The sequence below is a fragment of the Panthera uncia genome (assembly GCF_023721935.1).
Source record: "Panthera uncia isolate 11264 chromosome C1 unlocalized genomic scaffold, Puncia_PCG_1.0 HiC_scaffold_4, whole genome shotgun sequence".
Lineage (NCBI taxonomy): Eukaryota > Metazoa > Chordata > Mammalia > Carnivora > Felidae > Panthera > Panthera uncia.
Genome location: NW_026057585.1, coordinates 9069441 through 9082252, shown reverse-complemented (window position 1 = coordinate 9082252; position 12812 = coordinate 9069441). Strand labels below are relative to the sequence as shown.

The window sequence follows — 12812 nt, the reverse complement described above, 5'->3', positions numbered from 1 at the left end:
TTGGATGCTGTTTGAATTTCTATTAGAGCTGTTACTATGGCCAGACTTATAGCGGAGTCGTTTTTGGTATACAGCTCTCTCCCTCAACAGGCTGTGCGGCCTTGGGGACCAGAGGCTCGGCCAACTCAATCTCTTCCCTTCCCCCACCCCCATCGAGCCCAGAGCAGGAGCTCAACAGTCGGGAGCTTGAAGCGAACAGACGGAGCATAACCTCCTTGAGGCCGGGAGTGGGTCTCCTGTTCCTTCTGTACGCTCAACTGTGCACACAGTAGGCTCAATAAATACTTGGGTTAAGTTGGAATTTGACCCACACGGTGTATTTCAAAGCTACATACAAGTGATTCCTGTAACTGTCTTTTCCCATCCCGCAGCTATTTGAGAGCTCTGCTGTAAAACTGGTAATTTGTTTAAGGTGATTTATTTATTTTGAGAGAGAGAGAGAGCACGGCAAGCAAGAGAAGGGCAGAGAGAGAGAGAGAGAAGAAGAGAGAGAATCCCAAGCAGGGATTCAGCCCGATGCAGGGCTCGAACTCACGAACTGTGAGATCATGACCTGAGCCGAAATCAAGAGTCCGACACTCAACCGACAGAGCCACCCAGGAGCCCCTGTACAACTGGTAATTTTCAATGTTGTGGTTGGTTCTGAGGCAAGCGCTCACTGCGTCGGCCCCAGCCAACCCTGCCTCCAGAAGGATGCCCATCATCCCAGGAGAGCTGTGGGCCATGCCTCCCTCTGGAAGAAATGAAGAAGCAGATCTCTTACTCCTCCTTAAGGAATGACCCTTAGAGCCCAAGGTCTCTTCTCACTCTGACTAGAGAGCTCAGAAGGCTCTGAACCAGTGGCACACTTGGCAGGGTGTGCACAAAGGTCATTTGTGAACTTGTGAACAAGCCAGCCGAGGAGTCTTGCATGGCTTGCGTGGCAACTGAATAGTTGAGCAATTCCACCGCCATCATCATCACATCAAATTTCTGGAAACTCTGGGGGAGGCCAGCTGGCTTGGTCACTAGACCTGTGCTCCTGGCTGGTGGCAACAGGCATTGCCTTTGGAGGGGCATGACCTTACCTGCACGGCCCCTGCAGGCTGGTGGGTTTGCAGGCTCTGGATTATCCTGGCCCAGTGGCCGAGCAATCTTAGGATCGAAGGTGAGAAATGACCCTAGAAATACTGGGGCCAGGCTGGGCTCTTGCAGACAAGAGCAGTGGTCCAGAGAAGGGACTTGCCTGGGTTCACAGTTCAGACACACAGCCTGGACCAGGGTGCAGATGCCCACCGCCCAGCATGGGGCTCTTCACACTGTCCCAGCCTGTCTGTCCCTGATTAAACTGTAGGCCATTGTAACTCTGCGTTCTTATATTTGTCTGACTCATGGCCTAGCACAGAAACGCACGCGAGAATGAATGAGTGAGTGCAAGAATGAATGGCGCATAAAAGGGCTATAATGATCTCTCAACCAGCATTTACTGAGCAACCTGCATGTGTCAGGTGCTAAGCTAAGATTAGAGTACCGAGATGCCCAGTCCCTCCTGGGGTGGGGGGGGGGCATCCAGAGTACTCTCATGCACACAGGCACCAGGACAAGCTGTCGCCCATCCAGAGGGACCTGGGAAGGAAGTGAGAACATCAGCTACCCTCTCTGGGAAGCCGGCACTGCCTCCTGACTCCCCAGATGCAGGGTACTGGCCTGAACCAACTACTACAGCCACCTACCCCAGGCCCCTGCACAGAGACATCGGGGCCTCTCCCTGGCCAAAGGAGCCGGGGTTAGTCCTCCACAGAGAGACTGCCAGGGATCCAGAAAGCTGATTCTAAGTTAGCTTCTAAAGTAAAGGTTTCTAGTGTGCGTGTGTGCGTGCGTCATGAGGGCACAAGAGAAAAAATACCAGATTGTTCTAATATTTATTTATTATCTTAAAAACAATAAATCACAACTGCAATATACAGGTTGATAGTAATAGAAATGATAGCATTTTATTATTGGATTTAGTTTTGAACATTACTATGTCCAAGGTACAAAGTGCTTTTTATGCATTTGCTCATTGAACAGTCTCCAGTGAAATAGATGTGATTATTACTTTCATTTTGCAGATGAAGAAAGTGAGGCACAGAGGATTAGACTGCCCAGGGTCACACAGCTAGGAAGCCGTAGAATGGAGCTACAGCCCAGATGTGTAGGCAACATGGGAACAAATATACATTGGAGGCATTAAATGAAATAATTTGTGCTGTTATGAGTTCATTACCTAAATGGTTTGGAGACTGTTTCTTTAGGCCTTTATGGCCCTGGGGTTCACCAGGAAAGCTACGGCAGATCCTACGGGTCCTTATTCTGAGTATCCAGCCATCTCTAGACCCCTTCACACCTGTTCTCAGTTACAGCTGTTCTGGAGGCATTCTCTACACTATGAGTCACCTTAAAACAAAAAAAGGTATTTCTAAGGCTTTGCTTCCCTTTGATCATACATCTTACTTGCTCTGGTAATAATTAGAATTTTAATGAGAAAGGGGGAGAAATGGGGGAATCCAGAGAGCATAGAGTGCATTTAAATGTTCAGCCTGACAAAAAACTGAATTCATAAATGAGAAGAGAGGTGGGGGAAGGGGGTGGGCCGAGGGAATCAGTTTTTCCTCGGTGTGGTTGCTATTTTGAATACTTGTGCACGTGACCCCCGCTGTAGTTCCCTCGGAGCTGTGATTAGGGCAGGCAGAGGTATGGATTATTGGGAATCAGCACCCAGTGCTCAATACCGGTTATGTAAGACCAAGAAGCCCTCCCTCTTCGTGGAGAAGCTCCTTCCAGGATGCCTCGCTGGCAGGACTGACTGCAGGAGAACCGGGTCCTGTTGCTGAGTGGATTCACCCTCACTGGCGATACGAGGTGGTTAGCAAGGCTGGTAAGAGCAGAATTAGGCCAGGGCAGGGAGTGACTGAACAGGATTTAGCCCCTGTAAAATCACTATACGTGGCCTTGAGCTCAGCCAGCCGACATACCCTGGCTGAAGGTCCACTGGGGCTGGGAGGCATAGTCTCCCGTATGGTCTAAGGACTGTGCCAAGGCCCAGATCAGCTATGATGTGTGCCTTCCTACTCCAGGCCTGCTGGGGTCAGGCCACCAGGACTTGTTGCTCTGTAGCAAATCGCAGGTGCACAAGCAGCCTTCAAAGCCTTTTTCCTACTCATCTTGTTTGAACCTTGACACTGTGAGGCAGTTTTGATGGCAACACAGCCATCTTTTGAGTCCCGATCCGGTGTTCTTCATATTTCATAGCACTATCAGGCACTAGCTTCACGACCAGAGAGAGGCAACCCTCCAGTAAGGGAGGAAGCCCTTACTATAGCACTGAAAATTAGAAAGTACTTCCTAAATCTTTGTATTCTTCCTCTCTCCCTCCTTCCTTCTTTATTTCCTCTTTAGCCTGGAGGGAAAGAATCACGGTCCTGGGGTCAGACTGGGCTCATTCGATGTCCATCTCCACCGGCTTTAAACCAAGCCACTTAATCTCTCAATGAAGCCTCAATTTCCTCTTCTGTCATATGGGTATAATAATAGCATCTACCTCATAGGGTCATTGTGAAGTTTAAAAGAGATCAGGGGTGGGGCGCCTGGGTGGCTTGGTCAGTTAAGCATCCGACTTCGGCTCAGGTCATGATCTCACGGTCCGTGGGTTCGAGCCGTGCGTCGGGCTCTGTGCTGACAGCTCAGAGCCTGGAGCCTGTTTCGGATTCTGTGTCTCCCTCTCTCTCTGCCCCTCCCCTGTTCATGCTCTGTCTCTCTGTCTCAAAAATAAATAAACGTTAAAAAAAAATTAAAAAAAAAAAAAAAGAGAGAGATCAGGGGTGCCTGGGTGGCTCAGTCAGTTAAGTATCCTAACTTCGGCTCAGGTCATGATCTCACGGTAAGTGGGTTCCAGCCCCTCGTTGGGCTCTGTACTGATAGCTCAGAGCCTGGAGCCTGGAGCCTGCTTCAGACTCTGTGTCTCCTGCTCTCTCTGCCCCTCCCCCACTCACACTCTGTCTCTCTCTCTAAAAATAAACATTAAAAAAAAAGAGAGAGAGATCAAAAGTGCTGAGGACAGTGTCTGGAAAGTAGTAAAAAATATAATAAATATTAGCTGTTCTATTAGAATCACCTAATTCTGCCAAGTCTAGCTTTGAATATACCCTAATTTGGAAAAGTTTCGTTGGCAGAACTGCATGAGGCATATTCTGCAAGTCACAAACGGTAATAGAGATAGCTTTAACTTTATCCTTACAAACTAGGGACGATCTTACTAGCAGAAAGAATATAAATATTTCATATATAGCTAGATCTCAAGACATAACATGTACTATATTAAAGATCTCACATCTCCAAGTTTTTCTGTCAATACCCATTTGCTTGCTATGTGTCCAATTTCGTTGTTACTGTCCACAGGTGGGAGCTCCAAAGGAGTAAAAAGAAAATCATGGAAGAAAAATCAGCAATTGCAAGAACATGCCATGCTTCTGCAAAGTTTTCTTGGAAATTTGGAAAAGGAAGTCTGGTCCATTACTCAACATTAGGTGTGAAACATCTTTATTCAGGTGTCAGAAGAATCCAGTATTCCATGGGCACCTGGTTTGGGAAATCTGACTGGCCAATTACCCAGCAGCCTCTGGGAGACCAAGGAGCCGTGGAACTAGGCTTTGGAAACACACTTGGACCTGGCGTGGCACAGGTGCGTGTGGCTTCTAACCGTGGCAGGGAAGCTGACTTCACTGAGGGCTCAGACACTGGGCAGATAGCTTAGGTGAGTGCCAGCACCAGAATGACCACAGAGAGCATTCATCCACATTTCTAACTGTGTGACCCTGAGCAAGTTACTTCACTTTCTCCAAACTTTGGTTTCCTCTTTTATTTGATGGGGATTCTAATTATTCCTACTTTACAGAGTCATTAGGAAGATGAAATAAACTAAGACTTTGAGCATAGTTCCTGGTATATGGTAAATGCTCCCCAAATGTCAACTATTTTATTTCATGTTTTGCTTTTTGTTTTTCCATGCAGAATGAACCCAAAGCTGGGCCTGCGGAGACAGGGAAGGGGGACACCAGACCACAGGGCAAAGCATCTAAGACACCTCAGGCCCCTCTTCTCTCCAGAGAAGTTAAGATCTCCCTGAAGCCTATGAGGGCAGGAACTGCTTGTCACCTTAAGTGAGACTGTCCAGCAGCGGTAATGGCTCATGGCCTCCCTCTCTCCCTGGAAAATGCTAGGTTATTAATTAGCAACCCAGGGCTTGCTTATCTCTCCTCACTGACGCTTCTTTCTCCAAAGACAGAGCCCTGGCGCCCCCTCCCCTTCTCTCCACCCATAGTGTTAAGATTCATCAGCAGTTCTTATAACTTGCTATTGTTCCCATTTTTCTAATGTGTTTCCATGTCAGGAAAACCCATTTGGTAACAGTAACAGGCAGTTTTGCTAACAGACTGTAATTGAAAAGATAAACTGGGGAGAGGAAGCGAAAAGAAAGGACCCTTTTCTCTGCTTCCTCCAGAGCTGGAGAAAGCTGGCTTCCGAGCTTGGGGTTGCTGAAACCGTTTGGTGTAAGGGCTGGCCTGTGCAGAGCAGAGGCTGCCTGGGCTGAGGGGGTCTCATTTAGACACAGAAAGAGACATAGACAAATACAACCCAGAGATCAAACAGCAAGAAATGCAGAGACCCAAGAGACTGGAAAGAATAGTGTCACGTCTGGGAATGGAAAAGACTCTCGGCAGAACCATTAATATTAATTAATATTAGTAACCATTAATATTATTAATACATTAATATTAATATTAATAATTATTTGTTATTTATTTCTACATGGTTAGCACTGTGCCCCTTACATTCTCTCATTTAATCTTTACAGCCTCCCTAAGATATGAGCATGCACCTCACAAAGATAAAGTAACTCAGTTTAGAGGTATTAACTAAGTAACTTATTCAAGGATACATCACATTAAGCAGAAGAACTGGGATTTAAACCTGGGATTTTCTGATGCCAAAGTCCAAGCTTCTGAGCCAGGCCCCTGAAGGGATTGGGGGCTGAGTGGAAAGCTGGGCAGGGAAGCTGTGGGGGAGGGGGGACAGGCACTTCTTTGTTATAACCAGGAGACTGTGGGAGGCATTCTCAACTATTTGGCCTGATCCTCTGTACCTGGGTAAAAACCCGGAGACGAGGATTATGAACAACCTCCTCATCCCCCATCTCTTCCTTCTTCCCTGGAAAGTATAGACACTACAGGTTACCCACCAGGCACCAGGCAAATAACCAGTGGCGCCTGGAAACACCTCATCCAGAGATGTAGCAAAGAAATACCTGACAGTGTGTGTGTGTGTGTGTGTGTGTTGCAGGAACAGGAGCTATTCTGTTCTAAGGCTTACAGACGTGGTCCATTAATAATAAACTCTTCCGTGGCTTGTAAATTTATTAGGAGAACCTGCTGTAATTAAAATTCAGGGTTAGGGGAGGGGGGGAGCAGAGAACCTGTGCTTCCATTCCTTCTTTCAGAGATCCAGGCTGAACTACCGATGGGGATAATTAGCAGAGTCCAAACAGAGAAGGAATTAACGCTCCTGAAAAAGCTGTGATGAGGAGAGACAATGCCGGGCTAATTATGGCCGCACAAGCTTTATGACTGGGCACCGGCTTCCACCATCATTAGGGGATTCAGAGATAAATCGGAGGCTAATGCGGAGTGCTATAGCTAACAGAGCGTTGGCATTAATTTAGCGATTATTAGTATTATTATTTTGGCAGATGGTAACTGTACCTTTTTGCTTGATTGGTCAGGGCTTGTGGCCCCTCTGAGATGTGTGGAGATCAAGGCTGGGGTGATTGGGGTGGGGACAGACAGAAAGCCAGAAAGAGTCTTTCCCTCTACCCACCCCCCCTCCTGTTTATACCTGCAAGTACTGAGAGGCGAGGTCTGCCTGGGTCCACATGGAGCAAGAAAAACAGATCAACAAAGAGAGAAGGGAAGGATGACACTGTCATATACCTAGAGCGTCCACAGCTGGAAGTCCTGTTCACCTCTGCTTTCAAAGCCCTCTCAGATTAAAGTTCCTAAGTGTGACTCAGTCCTTCAGGGCTCAGAGACCTCTTTTCCTAAGCAGGACCAGCAGGGGTGCTGGCTAGCTCGGGCAGGACTTTCTCATACCCTGCTTTTTGCACACTCCAGACAGCCTTCCACAGACCCTAAAGAAACCTGGCTAGATACAGATGGCTCAGTCTTAGCCCTAATTTTTTGCAGCCACATTATACCCCCAACTCTGTGGACATGGAGGACAGAGAACATAGTCAGAGGTAGAAGAAAACTTCTAGAACTGTAAATCCAAGCACTCTGCACCTCCTAGATACTTTCCCCTGGTTCTAGAATCTTAAAGCTCAAGACACTCCATAAAATCAGAACATTATCTCAAGGATGTACATTCTAAAGGATTGTACATTGCACCTTTCCTCAAAAAAGGCGAAATCCTCAGAATTTCTTCCTTCCAGCAAGGAGTGAGGGAGTAACTGATTATTTAGTTATAGAAACAGGACTTTCCTGTTTTGATTAAGTGCTATGCATTTAACCTCCCATCACAAGCAGGAGAAATAATAGTATCTGTGCTGCAAAAGACCAACTTAAAATCCAGGTAGCTGAGTCACATAACATCTCCAGTCATTAGAGAAATGAACAAACATTACATACATCTCATGGCCACACATAACCTAGAGAATAACCATTCCTGGCTGCCAGCCTGGAAGGGGCAGGGCAGCTCAGGATCTCCCATCAGGCCCCTGAATTTTTTGGAATACCTCTGAACCTCTGCTTATTACCTCAAATCCAGAACTCTCCCTACCCACATCCAACACTCTGCAATTTGGCCTGTGGAGCAAACTCATTCATCTCCACAAGGCAAATGGCATGAAGAAGGTAGGGAACTGCCTGTCAGTGTCCACTTGAGGCAGGGGTGGGGGTGTGTATTAAGGAAGAAAGCAGACACTTTGCCTTTAGAATTTTTAAAGAAAAATGGAACTTGCTTTTATCTGGGACAGTTTGTGTAGAGGTATTTCCAAGTCATGAAAGCTAAGGAGATCTGATTGAGATTTCCTGTGCAACTCCTAGCACGGACCATATACAGAGGGGGTCCCAGTAAATGACAGCAGAGCCTGAATCTCAATTGTTGAATCTCGGGGTGTTACTAGAGATCCCGTGAGCTAGAGACTTTGAGTGGGAGGATGGCAGGGGAAAACGTACAGAGGTAAAGAGAACTAGGCGTGCTCTAGTCACTTGCATTTTTCACGAAAATACAAATGAAAAGATCCAGCATTTCTCTGACTGTAGAATCTGGACCCAGGCAGTGGCTTTGGGATGCAGAGACTAAGCTAGGAAGTAGGATACGTGGGGGCCTGGTCCTGAGCTGAACAGCATCTCCCCAGACCTTGTGCTCACTTAAACCCCAAGAACTCAAAGCCACTCTCAACCATTTTCTTTTGCTATGACCAAGGGTCTCCTTCTGCCTCCTCCTTTCAGCCCCCTAACTTGGCCCCCCAGGGGCTTCCTGAGGCTTGTGACTCAGCAGCCAAAGTTAAAGTACCCCAGGGCTGACAAGTCAAGCTCACTTTCTCAAGCAGCCTGCAGGGAAGGCACACTGATTCATCTGGGCCTGCTTGCTCACCTTCCTCAACCTTCTCTCACCCTCAGCCTGGCCACAGGTACCTGTCATTCCAGACTATGGGGTTTCCCTCTGGAGTCAGAACACCAGAACACCTGCATCAGAATGTTTCACACACATACACCCTCCCCACAACGCACACTGCCCCCTGCCCTCTGTGGCATTTCTGCTCTGGACCGACAGGAGAGGGGGGCAGCCTCCACCCCAGGTGGAACTCCACAGGTGTGTTCTCACCTTGAATGATCCCCTTTAGAGTTTGAGGGGTCAGAACCAACATAGAGGGCCCCACTGGAAATGAATTATTGCAGGAAAGGAGGAAGGGACCTGGATAGGCAAGCAGGAAGAGACTCCTTAACTTGGGGAAAATTGTGTATCTGGGGGGTATGGGGAGTTGGGTGGTGTAGATGATGGCACCAGAGAACCAAAATCTAATACTTGCTGGGCCTAATCTATTCGGAGATTCTTAAAGAGGGAGAATTACCTCTCCAACATCCATCCCTGTAACACCCTCTGAAAGTTCTTCTTTATGTCTAACCTCAGTCCCTTCTGCTGCAGTAATCAACCCATTGATCAAACACTGCCAAGGCCAGAGAGAGCGCTTGCGCGACAGCAGCGCCCCCTACAACCCCCACAGGGCTGAGATGCGCCCAAGGCTGGGCACAACCCCCTCACACACACAATCCTCCCCTGGGCCACTACCCTCCATCTACTCCTTCTCTCCCTCAGCGGCCCTGTTGCTAACCTAGGACCTACCAAGAGCTCTGACCTTTAACCTCAACTGAAAACAGGGCCCTGAAAGCTGTAGCCTCGGGGAGCTTACCCCACCTGTACCTGCTCCAGGAACCGCCGTTCCAGTCCCCGGCTTCTGGTCCCTTGAGACGCGCCTGGAGACGAAATTCCCGCCTCCCGCGGCCCCTTCCTCCCTTTCCCGCGCTGTTGGTGCGGAACCGCAGGGGCGACCCTCGCTTACCCCTAGGCCCAGCGCCACCGGGGTCAGAGTCCGGGGGACAAGGAGGGGTGATGTCTGCGGAGCCAAAGGAATCCCGGCGCCACGGTCCCTGCAGGATCTCCCCACCCCCACTCTGCATCCTCTCGAGGCTTCGCACTGCCCCACAGCCCCTCCCCTCCGGAGGGAGGACGACCGGGTGCTCCCTGCCGCCCAGGACCCTCCAGGCGTCGGCATCCGGACAAAGAAGCCCGGCTGCGGCGGGCGAGCGCGGCCGCACGGCGCTGGTGCGGCAAGTAAATACCCGGGCTGGCCGGCCGCCTATCCTCCCGCGGCTCCCGCCGCCAGGGCGCGACACGCCATTCCCGCTGTCGCGACTCCCGAGAGACCCCGCAGCCGCGCGCGCCGGGCCCGGCGTGGGGCTCGAGCTCCCGACTCACCGGCTCCGGCGAGCTCGCCTCGGCTCGGGCTCCCGCCTGGGCTCGGCGGCCGCCGGGGGCTGCGTCCAGCGCAGGGTCCGCGCCGTTCGGGCAGGAGGCGCCCGTTTGGCAAAGTCGGCGGGAGGCACCGGCTCGGTCGCGCACCGGCCCCGAGTCCGAGTGAGTCAGAGAGAGACCGAGGGAGCGAGTTATAGGGGCGAGGGTGGGGGAGGATGCCGAGACACCCTCCCCCCCCCCCCCCCCCCCCCCCCCCCCCCCCCCGGAGACGCAGAAAGCCACTCGCAGCCGGAGAGACGTCCGGACACAAAGACCTCGTGCGGCTCGCAGACCTAAGTTTCTCCCTGAGACCAGGGGGCTCGGACGGGTTCCCCGAGAGAACAGACAAACGGACGCGCAGACCGACAGACGGACCTTGGGACCCTGACAACCCAAGAGACGAGTTGCTACTTCCTGGTCTCCTACTCGCTCCACAGACCCCTTCCCTGGCAGATAGCCCGCAGGGTGAGCGGAGAGACACCAGGGAAACTGAGGCCCCCGAGGGGCACAGCACCCGAGGAGCGCGGCTTTGCGCTGGAGTCCTGTAGAGTCACACGGGAGGGAGCTCAGGGATCCTCTGCCTCCCGGGTCCCCTTCACGTCTCTCCGCTTGCCCTGTGGGCGGTGGAACGGGGCACAGGCTGAGACTCATTCCGAATCCAGGATCCTGAGCTGGAGTTCTCTGTCTAGATTAAGGGGCTCCCAGTGCCGGGGCTCTGGGGACAGAGGATGGTCGGGGCGAGAACCCAGGAAGAGAGGGGGGCTCGGGGTTCCCGTTACCTGTGTCGGCCGCGCTCGGACTCCTCTCTGGGGGCTGTAGCTCGAAGCTCCGACAAGTCTCCACGTCCAGCCCGAGAGGGGGCGGCCGGGCCCGGCACAGAGAGGCCAGGACCGCGAGCGCCGCCTGGCACCGAGGCCCCCCGGTCCCCCACACCCCGCTCATGCCCCGGACACCCCGGCTCTCCAAGCAGCCGCCTGAACCCTTGCTGCTGCTGGACTGGGGCGGGGCAAGGCGGTCCCAAGAAGACCCTCCCCGCAGCGGCCCCCTGCGGCTCCGTTCAGCTTTTAATCATTTCCCTGCAGGGTCTCCGCCCCTCACGTGGTATCCCGCGGCAGCTGGCAAGTCTGGCGCCTCGCGGCCGCCCCCTCCACACCCGGGGACAGGTCTGAGTCCCCGCGGGTTCGAGGCAGGGGAGCCCGGTTGTCCAGCACGCTGGAGAGTGGAGCCTGGGATCTGACCCCACACTCACTGCCTGGTGTGACCTTGGGCCTCTCTGAGTCTCAATTTCCCACTCTGTAAAAGGGGTATAACGATAATGAGTGCAGCACAGGCTGCCTGGGAATATAAAGATAGGGTTTGCGAAAGATAGGGTTTGCCTGGGTAAATCGCCACATGCCACACAAGTGGCAACGAAATAGATAAACCCATTAACAGAAAGATGGGTGACCTGGCTGGGGGTGGGAGAACCTCGGTCAAGGTTCCTAACGGGAGAAGTTAGATTGGTCCCAGGTCCTCAGCTTTGGAGGCAGAAGACCCCAAGACTGCGGGGCTATTCGAACTGCAGAAAGACTTTCTGAGCCCCGCAATCCTGCGGTCCACGATACCCGCACGTTGCTATGGCAACGGGAGGCAGCGGCCGTCTCTCTCCATGGCAACGGGAGGGGAAAGTTTCTGGCAAATAGGAATGGGGGCATTTCAAGAGAGCGCTCTGTTCCCGCCAGACCCACCTCCCCGCAGCTGTGGAACACCACCGGAGATAATGTATCTTACTATGAAGCATAACAAGGGCCAGAAAGACGGAAAACAAAACGGGAGGGTTGAGGCTAGACTTAAGGCAGACTTCCCTTCCAGGAACTATGGCGTGAGGTCCAGGAGCAGGTTGGCTGAGGGGTTCCGAGGCACCGCACTCAGCCGTGGAGATCTATGGGCCGCCACCGGGTGCGGCCCTGCGGGGGCCCTGTCACGAAAATCTTGCGTCCTTGGCGTGTCGGCGGATGGGCCCCTTCCTGTGTGCGGCTCACCCGAAGCTCCAGCTTCCCCGGAGCTGGGAAGGAAACTTTAGCTGGAACCTCCGGAAGCCGCGGGCCTGGTGTGTACCGGGTGGCGGACGGGGGAGGAGGGTCTTTCCTCCTAATTAGCACGCTAATTGGAAGTGGCTAGGGCGGTGACTCACGTTCCAGAGGGAGGAGATTCGGAGCCCCAGCTCCTGGCGGTCTCCACATGCGCCATCTGCGCCAGCCGTGCTAGCGGGCCCGTGGACTTGAGAGTCCCCGGCAGCTACAGAGCGCCAAGCAGAGGCCTGCGAGGACGTAGGCTGGACCAGGCGGTTTTTGCTTTGGAAAAGCGCTCCTTGGCTCTGTCCACGGTGCTGAAGACCCAGTTGCTGCAATCGTAGCGTGGGCACAGCGTTAAGGAGGTGGGGAGGGATGGACAATTGTGGCGGGTTCAGACCTTTCACCCTGATCTCAGGAGCCTACGATAGGAGAGGGCTAGAAACTCAGGCCAGGGGGACTGAGCAGGCTTGATCCCGGAGACACTATGCAATCCAGGCCGCCTTCCTGAAGGAGGTACTCGGTTGCTGTTCCAAGAACAGGTGAGGCTGTGGAGTCCCCATTTGCTTCCCAGTGGTTCTGGAACCCACCTGAGGAGCCCAGAAGCCCTGTCATCTTCCTCTCCACCTCCCAATGCAGAGCTTAGTTCCTGGGAGGCCCCTTGTTACATGATCA

The 12812-nt window shown here is 52.2% G+C and overlaps 1 protein-coding gene across 1 annotated transcript in view; it reads right to left on the bottom strand.

Annotated features, from left to right (window-relative positions):
• Nucleotides 1-11028, bottom strand: part of SYT6 (synaptotagmin 6) — a 60361-nt gene extending 49333 nt beyond the window's left edge. The window contains exon 1 of the mRNA XM_049616521.1: nucleotides 10866-11028. Coding sequence (XP_049472478.1) covers nucleotides 10866-11028 — 163 coding nt within the window. The remainder of the gene's footprint in view (nucleotides 1-10865) is intronic.
• Between the last annotated feature and the right edge of the window lie 1784 nt (nucleotides 11029-12812).